The following is a 10,319-nucleotide window of genomic DNA, read 5'->3' as shown; positions in this document are numbered from 1 at the left end:
TGACGTGATTGACGCCACATGCAGAGAAACTTTGCTCAGGCCGACATGCACTAGATTCTGTGTACTGGCCATTCCTCGCAGTTGTCAGGCTCGGAATCCGTACTACCAACGGTCGACGTCACACGGGAGAATAATTTGCAATAGTTACGCATTTATTAAGAGGAAAAAGTGGGCGCTATAACGCGACGCACGCATTGCATATCGCATAGGGCTTAAACACGCGACCCATAACGCGACTATGCACGACTCTGATTGCTAGTGCCAAGGTTCATGACAGCCCTGAATGTTTGTGGCACGCAATCTCTCCAACACAGACAGGAGGCGCCATCTTTCCGTCGGCGAGCAAAACACTCAAATTAGAAACTGTTGGGTGCTACCATCTGTGCGTAACTGCAGGAGATCGTCCATACCTCACAGAGACGAAGCAGGCAAACAATGGTGTAAGCTAAGCAACAAAAGCGGTCAGCAACACTGTAACATGTTCGAATCAAGAAGAGGAAGAACAAGCCGACGCTGATGCGTTGGGCGAAGTTTGCGCGCGACTGAAACGCAAGCAACGGTCGTTCCGAGGCTGGTGCGTTTGTGGACAGGCTTGGATGGACCTTGTTCTCCGTGCTCTGCATGTAAGCAGCGTTTCCCTGTCTCACGGCCGCCACAGGCAGAAGGAAGGACGGTGTTCCTCGATCCACGGGTCCAGGAGGCGAAGACATCTACGCTAACACTAGGCAACCATATCTCTCTGGAGCGTGCACTCCGGAAAAGCGGCTACGATAGAGGCTGCAGGTAGGTGTACAGGGTGGGCATAATAACTGGGCACAATAATTGCATAATCCGCGGCAGTTAGAAATTGCGCGAGGAGTTTGCAAAGTGCAACTTCACCGCGTGTGCTGCAGCTTCCGATAACGGACGGTCGCCGGGTGGTAGGCACCCTGAGCAATCCGTGCATCGCTAGTCCGAGTGGGACTGCTAGAGTGTGCACTTGACAATGTGAGTGAGGTTCGAGCGTTTCAACGGAGTTGCTGGAGCGCTGTACCTGGAGCTAGAGGAGATAACTGCTACGGTGGCGTAAATGATGCGAAAAGAGTGGATTGCGTATGCTTAATGCCCGAAATAGCGCTTTTAAGCATCTGAGAACCCACGTTCCTGATGGGTACGAGAAGTAATCTGCGTTAACCGGTTGCCGAAATCACTGATGACGCTGCGCATGTGGGCTCGACTATTTACCGGCGGGTTGCAATGTGTGTTTGATGGTGTTAGCAATATTTCGGCAAAGTTTTAAGGGTAATGTTCTGCAGCGCGTTTGCCGGCCGGCCGGCGGGCGGGTAACGTGTTTGATGGTGGTAGCAGTGTATCGGCATAGTCAGCAGCGCGTTTGCGGACAGCGTCCCCACAGCGTTCGCTATTTCCTCCCGTATACGCGCAGCGTTCCAAACACGACACTGCGTTTAGAGGGCGTACTATGTTTAGCGATGTTTAGCCCGTCTTAATTTGTCAATCTGGCCTAGCTCCCGCATGCGTGTAGCGTTCCTAACACGAAACTTTGGTATCGTCTGCATTCATAGCCTTCTAGCGAAAGAGCGCGCTGAATTGGGTCTGTGACTGGTAAAAAAAATTCAGGGGGCACTTTGGCTCTCTAAAGTGCTGCAAAGCGAAAGCGTTTCCTGGCGCACTGTTTGTTTTTGTTTGTTTATTATTTTTCATTTTTTTATGTTTATTTTTGCTTCTTTTCTTATTTTTATTATTTTTTTTATTTTCATATCTTATTTTTGTCTTGTTTTAATTTTGTTTATTTTTATTTTTTATTTCTTGATTTTATTCATTTTATTTTATTTATGAAACCCATGCATTCACTAGATGCGCCTTTATTCATGCTCGAACCTTATTCAGTCTTTCGAAAACCCCTATGATGGACAGACATGCTGAGCCACCAAGATCATCCAAATCTGTGTTTCGTGAACAGTGTGCTTTGGTGAGGAGTGTAGGTATATGCTACACGCGAAGAACCTCCAAGCTGGCTGCTCTGCCTAGATGCATGTGTGTGCCTCCCTGAATTTTGATGTTTTGATGGGGATGCAGTGTTGAGTTAGGGCTATGGCGGGCTCCTATTAAGCTCCCGGTAACTTGAGACGCGAACCAGTTTGATTGAAGTTTTCCCTCTTTTTACGGAAGTTCTTCCATGCAATAAAGAAAAAAAAAGAGCCTTCGTGGCGGAGTGGTAGCGTCTCCGCTTCAAATGCCAAAGGCCCTGGTTCGATTCCCACCATAGCCGCAGTTTATTTTTAAGCAGTGACGCCGAAAGGCGCACAAATCTGCCGACGCGTCTGTCGACACGGCTGCCGACGCCTCTGCTAACGACAGCATGAGGCATTAAAGGCCTTAAAACTACAGATAATGTTTACTACATTCGAATCGGATCGAAAGAACGAATTTGGGCTACGTGGAAGGCGACGCGGTGAGCAGGCAGTGCCGGGCGACATATGGCAGATGGAAGTTGATGAAGACGACGCTCTGCAGTGTGGTGCAGGTTAATCTGCCTCCCGATTCTCGGCCGATCCTCCAGTGTGGGTATGTGCCATCTTTTACGGCGTCTCTCATAGCCTCAGTCGCTTTGGGACGTTAAACCCCATAAACCAAACTAAACCAATCTTTTCAAAAGCTAACAACAACAACACGAGACGTGTTGGCTGCGGCTAGTGGTCTCGCTGAGCGTCCCTTGAAGATCTGTTCCCGCTGCCGCGGGTTCGACTCCAGGTCGTGGATATTGATTCAACTTCTTTTTCCCTTTTTTCATGGTTTGACCTCTAACACAGCTCAAGGTCAAATTTGCACGGTCCGCGATTGAAGCCCGAGGTCCCGTACGTTTCGCTACAAAAGGCAACAACACGCTCTTTGCCCCGTACTTTGTGCGCTGTTTCGCTAGTATCATGTACCAACTAGCTCAGCTACTTTGCGTAATCCATAGCCTTGGTGCGACGGTACTGTTCCACGACTACTGTTCCATAACGGCCGCGGCGGTTGAATTTCGATGGAGGTGAAATTCTCGAGGCCCGTGTACTGTGCGATGTCAGTGCGCACGTTGAAGATCCCCGGGTGGTCGAAATTTCCGGAGCCCTTCACTACGGCGTCCCGCATAGCATGAGTCGCTTTGGGACGTTAAACCCCCATTAACATAAACCTGTTCCATGACGTTGCAGCCGGTTTTTTGTCAGTATAATAATTAAGGCAGCCAGCATCCCAACTGCGACATGATCACAATCACAGAACAGTTCCAAAAAATTAGCGAAGACACTCTGGAAATACTAAAGTGTGCTTTTTGGCGCCCGTTTCGCGGCGTCACCGTCGCCGTTGTCCGTTCGGCGTTCTTGTGTTCATTAGCGTACGTTGGCGTTGACGTTTTACACTCCGATCATTTTGAGGAAAGGAAGCGCTCATAACTGGCTCCCGGGGTCAGTGGACGCCTGAATCACGCTTTTGTGTTGTGGCTGGAAGAGCCGTTGCCTAGCAACCGTCGCGGTGGACACCCGAACCGCACCGTACAGGAAGGGTGGCAGTGGGACTGAAAGAAGAAACTTAAAAAATTGGCGGGGGCTTAGCTTTGGTTAAACCTGGTAGGTTGTGAAAACAAAAGCGCAGCGCCTCCAACTAGAGGAACGCAGTGCGCCGCGTCTACAGGTCACGCGTGGCTACCGGCCGCCGCTGCGCGACGACTCAAAGCAACTTCGGTAATTTTTTTTATATTTTGTTTTTGATGTTGTTGCGACTGAGAGAAAGAAAACATAATGTACAGCTGGTATAACGTCACAGCGGCAGTAGCTCCGCAGGTGCGCGGCGCGGCGTAACTGCAGCCGGGCTATCTGAAGGAGCGAGTTGGTCTTCCATATTTACTCCGCTAAAGGTCAAACGTAACTGCGGCCGGGGGGTCACGCGTAGACTTGAAAGTGCGAGTAGTATTGCTTTCGCAATAAAAAGAGGGGCCGTAGTGAAGAAAATGAAAATTCTATTTGAGGAAAGGAAATTATGCCGTAACTGTCTGGCATCTCTCGGTGGACACCCGTAATCCGTTTGCTGAGGAAGGGAGGAAGTGGGAGTCAAAGAAGAAAGAGAAAGAGGGCCCGTAGTGAAGAAAATGAATTTGAGGAAAGGAAATTAGAGAGGAGGTTGCGCCGCTGCGTGGAGGAGAGGCCACAGTTGGCACGATTCCAGCGCAAGGACGGACACCACGAGCACGGGTGGACACCGCGAAGGAAAATAGCCCCGCTTCTATTGGTCGGCTCGGACTGGAGGACATATCCACCAGTAGGAGCCGAGCTAAGAGATCTGTTTGTGAGAGGTGTGTGATTTTGTTCTGAGAAAGTGAAAGGTTCAGTAACCGTCAATTATCATCGGTGTACACCGTGCCGTCGGGGCAGGGATAGAGGAGAATGTGAAAGGAGCAGATAATCAAGAGCCGTTGTGGCGGGCTGCGGGTTAATTTCACCCGCCGCGGCGGCTTGGTGGCTGGGACGCTCGGCAACTGAGCCGGAGTACCCGGATTCGAACCCGGCCGCGGCTGCCGCGTTTCGTTGGGGCGAAACGCAAATAGGAGGCCGCGTTCGGATGGAGGCGAAACGCACATGGCGTCCGTGTGCCATGTGTCAGTATCGCACTTCAAAATAGGGCCGCCGCGGTGGTTCAGTGTTTTATGTCGCTCGGTTGTTGACCCGAAGGACGCGGGTTCGATTCCGGCCGCAGTAGTCAAACTTCGATGGAGGCCAGATTCGAGGGGCCCATGTACTGTGCGATGTCAGTGCACATTTTAAAAAAAAAACCAGGTGGTCGAAATTTCCGGAACCATTCACTGCGGCGTCCCTCATAGACTCAGTCTCTTTTGGACGTTAAATCCCTATAAATCAAACCAATCACAAAAACTCCAGTTTCTCCGCAATGAAATTTTCTTATTGGCCAATAGGGTCATGACATCATCTGCACTGCCAAGTTTGAAAATTTGACGACTAGATAATTTGAGTGCCTTGCATTGAACTCTCATTTGGGTTTGTGGTTTATGGGGGTTTAACTAATCCCAAAGCGACTGAGGTTATGAGGAATGCCGTAGTGAAGGGCTCCGGAAATTTCGAACACCTGGGGTTCTTTAACATGCAGAGACATTGCACAGTACACGGGCCTCCAGAATTGCGCCTCCATCGTAATTCGGCCGCCGCGGCTGGGATCGAACTCGCGTCATTTGGGTCAGCAGCCAAGTACCACAACCACTGAGCCTCCGCAGCGGCGTAGGGTAAAGTAGTCCAGAAGACAGTGTTCGTTGATATTATAAACAAAGGTGCATGTAAGCTGTGTATCCGTTCTCTCTGTGTACAGGCAGTCGTTTATGAAAGACTGGGTGGCCACAGGCAATGGTGAGGCGCTAATGGGGCAGGGGGTGTTTGCGAGGCAGGTCTAGTTCTTGGCACCCTTGTCGAGGCGTGGCTATAAGCAGAAAAACCTTACTTAGGGATCGAAAAATGTTACGTCAAAGTTGAAGTATTGTGAATGAGCTCTTTCAATATCATCATCATTGTCAGCCTGAATACTGCCACTGCTGGGAAAACGCCTCTCCCATGTCTCTCCAATTAACCCTGTCCTTTGCCAGCTGCGGCCACCGTATCCCCGCCCACCTTTCTGCCGCCCCCCGCTACGCTTGCCTTCCCTTGAAATCCACTCTGTTACCTTTAAGAACCAGCGGTTATCTTGCCTTCGCATTACATGTCCTGCCCAAGCCCATTTCTTCAGGAGCACAGACCTTTGGGCTAGTTGGTTCATAGCAAACACGTACAAGCGCTAAAAAAACGCGGACAAAGAAGAGACTTGGACAACACGAGCGCTTTGTTGTCCAAGTCTCTTCTTTGTCCGCGTTTTTTTAGCGCTTGTACGTGTTTCCATTTCTTCATCCTGGTTTTGACTAGGATGTCATTAACCCACGTTTGTTCCCTCACCCACTCCACCCGCTTCTGGTCTCTTACCATTACACCTTAGTTTTCTTTCAATAGCTCGCTGCATTGTCCTTAACTTAAGCTGAACCTTTTTTGTCAGCTTCCTCGTTCCTACCCCATACGTGAGTACCAGTAAGATACAACTGTTGTATACTTTTCTCTTGAGGAATATTGGTAAGCTGCCATTCATGATCTGAGAGAACCTTTCAGTATCATTGGAATGAAAACAAATTAAAATGATGGGTAAGGAATGCAAAGGAGATTGCAGGGATTCTTCCATTTAGCACAGTGTCGCGATGACGTGGTTTTATAAGTGTGTCTATGCGTACGTGTCTAGTTACTCAGAGTAATGGACTCTTAGCAAAATGCTCTTTGTGTGTTTGCACACAGCCTGCTGTTTTCAGTCATGTCAACACTGTCGCACTGTCGCATGTCGCACCAAAACTGGGTCACAAAGATAAAACTACGAAATTAGTGGCACGCTAATTCCGTAGTTTTATATGAAGTCCCTCATGTGCCATTCTTTATTAGAAGTGTATAAGAATCTTGAAGGAGTTTGGGAAACATTATGAATGCTTAATCATCGCAGGTGAAATGGAAAGCAGCGACGACCCCAAAAAGGACGCACTGTCATCTGGAGCGGCAGCTCTGGAAAGCTTTCACGATGCCCCTGGTTTTTTCTCGGGAGAACCCACTTTCTTAGTGCAACCCTGTACTGCGACCAAAACCCAAGCATGTCAAATTATTCACCACCTCTCCGCGTTGAACGAAATGCTTTTACAGGCCTATTTGGAACTGCGGGAACAACCGCGAACACATGTCGGGTTCACATTAGCGACTGCCGACGGCCCTTACATCGTAGACAACGGGCCGACAATATTTGAGAGAATTCCCGCAATCCTCTGTGCGCTCATCAAGAAGCACCATTGCATTACAGAACTCGACATTGCCGTCGAGCGACTTAAGTCCTATGAATCCATTCTGTGCGATATCCTTTGTGACAATGAGCACATCGAAAACATCAAGCTTCGAGGTCAAATAGACATGACAAGTGAATTGCACAATTTATTTTCGGCAATGCCATCACTGAAGAGCCTCAAGCACTTTGAATGTACAACGACTGAAGAGCTGAGAGAGCCTCGTCTGAAAGCACTTTCAACGCTCGTGTGGACAACAAGGACGCTTGAATCCCTTCACGTTCCCTACATTTGTATGACAAGGACAGACTCGAGGGATCTCTTGACTGCAATCACTGCGTACCCTTTTCTGAAACACCTTTCCCTGAACTGCGCGGTCTTCGCACGCACACGATTTGACTGCTGTGACGCATTCGCACGTTACATCAAGAACAGCAGGACACTGACGACACTTTGCCTCGCAGGAAAATGCCGGCTACACGTCTCTGCGACCAAAGTAATACTGCGAGCGCTGTGTGACAACAAAAGCATCCTCACATTAGAAATGGAGAAAGTCAGTGTCGATGAAGAGGCCGTCGAACTCGTAGCCAACATTTTTAAGCAAAATAACGTCATGTGCCACTTTCACATTTCTAGTTCTTTTGAAAAATTTTTCCTTTCACGTAACGGGTCCTGCGATGGGTGGCTTCATGCACTGACAGACAACGAGACCTTGAAAGAAGTCACTCTGCCGTTGTCTATTTGGCGGCCCCAGCAGTGGAGGCTGTTTTTCAGCGTGCTTTCTAGGAAGCGCTGCCTGAAACTTGTGACCGTAGGCGTGCTCAACAAACATGAGCGTGACTTCCAAGAAACCTGTAACGCCCTGTGTGAGACTGGGGCAGAGGATAAGGTTATCTTTCACCCACACTGCACCTTTTCCTGCTTGAGCGACAACTACAGCCCCATCGAGTGCAAAAGTCTCGTCAATATTATCGCAAGTTCGTGTGGCGCAACATGTGCTCCGCACCTTGAGAGATTCCTGGGCAAGCTTGCCTCGTTAAGCCACGTGACGTCTCTAAAACTCCTCATTGCTCCAATTGTGTCCAGCAAGGATTTGCTTTCTTCCATCGCCAACTACATCGGAGCGACAACCACACTCAAGGAGCTCCATCTCGTCGTTTCGATGGGTGGTTTCTTCACGGAGTCCACAAACATGCCCTGGAAGGAAATAGCCGAGTCTCTCTCTAAAAACCGAAGCATTGCAGAATTGCGCATAGAGACAGACCAAATGGAGGAAAAAGACATGAAAAACTTGGGTGAGGCTGTCAGGTGCAGCGAAAGCATCCGAAGGTTCTGTTTTTGGGATCCAGCAGGTCTTCTGGCAGACAATTTCCTGAAGCAGCTCTCCGTAGACATTGCCAGCAACTACAGTCTTGTCCACGTCCACTTTCTTCAATACAAGGGCCGGGACGCATTGGCTGTCTGGGGCACGGCGTGGCGCAACTCCAGCTTTGTGACGCGGGCCTCGCAGTTTCAGCGGCAAACTGAGCTCGAAAGGTGCGTATGGATGATTAAAAGAGTGTAATAGGAGTGCTGGCATAACAGGGAATCTGCACAACAAATGCATCGTCCACTACGAATGTGTTTTTGCTCTTTCTGTACCAAATCAGATTAGGTTCCGAATTTACCCCATAGATTTCAGTTGGACAAACCACTCAAATATGATTCGAGGTATTTGAACAGGCAATATAATAATTTCACTTTGTACAGTTTAGGTAACTATCGTAATTTATGCTTATAACACGGCTATGCCGACAACGGACACTGCTAGTTATTCTTCAAATAGGACTCAATCTCTGGCAAATAATTACGAGAATCTCTGAAGGTGTAGTAGGCTTGTAATAATGGAGTAATTGCTCATTAGCATCCACAAAAGCGCAGCCATACGGCTACGAAGGAAAACTGTGCAGCTTTCTCTGAAACGTCGTAGGTAAATAAAAATTCGTCCTGGTCCGGGGGTTCCAAACCGAGACCACCGCTTCACCGGAGCAGTCGCTTTACCAACTGAGCTAACTGTAACGGCAAGCTTATGATAGGGCGAGAGCGAATTGTTGAATAACTTGAATTGGAACAGTTTTGGCCAAATGTTTACAGAAATCCGCTAAGATGGAGCAGGTTCCCACTTCACGTTATTGATCAATTCACTCTCGCCCTACCATAAGCTTGCCACCCTGGTTAGCTCAGTTAGTACTTTGGAAGTGTTATTCTTTTGTTTGTTAGCACTAAGATAGAATTAGACGATATGTGATCCTTCCTCCGCACGAGGTAAGGTGCTCTGCCATAACGGGGATTGGTGCCATGATGAAATTCGCTCCTGGTGCTTCTCTGCGCTTTTGTTACAATGAGTTGTATACGAGCACAGGATAGTGCAGAAGATCCGTTTGCATTTGCACGAATCAGAAATCTAGTGATTTATTTTGTTTGTGTAGTTAAACGCCACGCCTTTGGCTACCTCGGTCACAAATCCGTGATGTGAAGTCTAGCACACCTTTTGCCGCCTGGAAGTGTTAACGTGAAGGGCAAAAAAAGAGTTCGACGATTTCACGACAGGAGGCGTGATAGAGCACCATGAGTGCAATGGTAGCATTGCCCCATTTGTATGTGCAGCAAGTGCCAATCCTGCTCGAGCAATGCTTATGCCTACTCCAATACCAAAACAAAATGCACATTTATTGGTTGCCAGGTGCTGGAGCTCTTCTTCTGTTCGAAATTTGTTTGTTAGTCTCCGGAACAAAAGCAGCCTGGTTTTTTCAACCACTTTACCCATGGCATACGAATGAGTTCCGCGAAATACCATGGCTTCTTCCAGGCAAGCCGTTTCCCTGAAGCACATACTGTAGGGCTGTTCTTCATTGTGTAAATAACGATTTCCCTTCTACAGGCTCACTGCCGGAGCTCTGGAGCAGGTGTATAAGCACCGTGCTCTCTTGGAGGAGTTCGCCGACGTGGAGCAGATGTTCGTGGAGGAAGCAGCGGACACGGTCAAGGCTGGGCTCAGGGCCATCGAGGACATGCACGTCTTCATGCGGCTGGCGGGCGTTGTTCGCACCGGCGTCGTGTGCCATGCCCGGCAAGATGGCCGCGCTCAGCTGGATCACCTCAACGTAGACTGCTGGAGGGCAGTGAGGCGCTATCTCATGCTAGACGACGTGGTGACGGTGGCTTCGGGCGTGTCTGGACCGTGATGAATGCCACTCTATATCAACCTCCGGAGTACCTACGGCAAAGAAATGCAGGCAGCTGAAAAACTTCCGTTTGCTAAGCGGAACAAAAACAGCGTAGTATTTTGTTCACTGGTGCATTTTTATGCACTTGCATTTGTTAAGATTGCTGTGGGCTACTGATAGCGACTGAGAACAGCTTTTTTTTCTTCTCTGAATAAATTTTGCAACTTGTA

The 10,319-nt window shown here is 48.8% G+C and overlaps 1 protein-coding gene across 3 annotated transcripts; it reads left to right on the top strand.

The window, feature by feature from the left end:
• The first annotated feature begins 402 nt into the window (after window positions 1-402).
• Window positions 403-10,319, top strand: LOC149348007 (uncharacterized). Of its 3 annotated transcripts, XM_089587857.1 has the most exons (4): window positions 405-574; window positions 659-783; window positions 6,556-8,419; window positions 9,804-10,319. In XM_089587857.1, exons 3-4 carry the CDS (start codon window positions 6,561-6,563, stop codon window positions 10,105-10,107), a joined length of 2,163 nt encoding a protein of 720 aa, XP_089443983.1. In that variant the 5' UTR covers window positions 405-574; window positions 659-783; window positions 6,556-6,560; the 3' UTR covers window positions 10,108-10,319. The 3 variants fall into 3 exon arrangements, with proteins under 3 accessions (XP_089443984.1, XP_089443983.1, XP_089443982.1); XM_089587856.1 differs by having other exon boundaries at window positions 405-783; XM_089587858.1 differs by lacking the exon at window positions 6,556-8,419 and having other exon boundaries at window positions 403-783.

The sequence above is a fragment of the Amblyomma mixtum genome, chromosome 4, assembly GCF_055824585.1.
Source record: "Amblyomma mixtum isolate Tamu chromosome 4, ASM5582458v1, whole genome shotgun sequence".
NCBI classification, from domain to species: Eukaryota; Metazoa; Arthropoda; class Arachnida; order Ixodida; family Ixodidae; genus Amblyomma; species Amblyomma mixtum.
The sequence above is the reverse complement of the archived record's forward strand: the minus strand, read 5'-3'. Positions and strand labels throughout refer to the sequence as shown.

Excerpts from the sequence above, each read along its gene's own strand:
- LOC149348007 (XM_089587857.1), top strand. The coding sequence starts at position 6,561 with ATGGAAAGCAGCGACGACCCCAAAAAGGACGCACTGTCATCTGGAGCG. Across the intron at positions 8,420-9,803 it reads CGGCAAACTGAGCTCGAAAG|GCTCACTGCCGGAGCTCTGG; the intron begins GTGCGTATGGAT and ends TCCCTTCTACAG.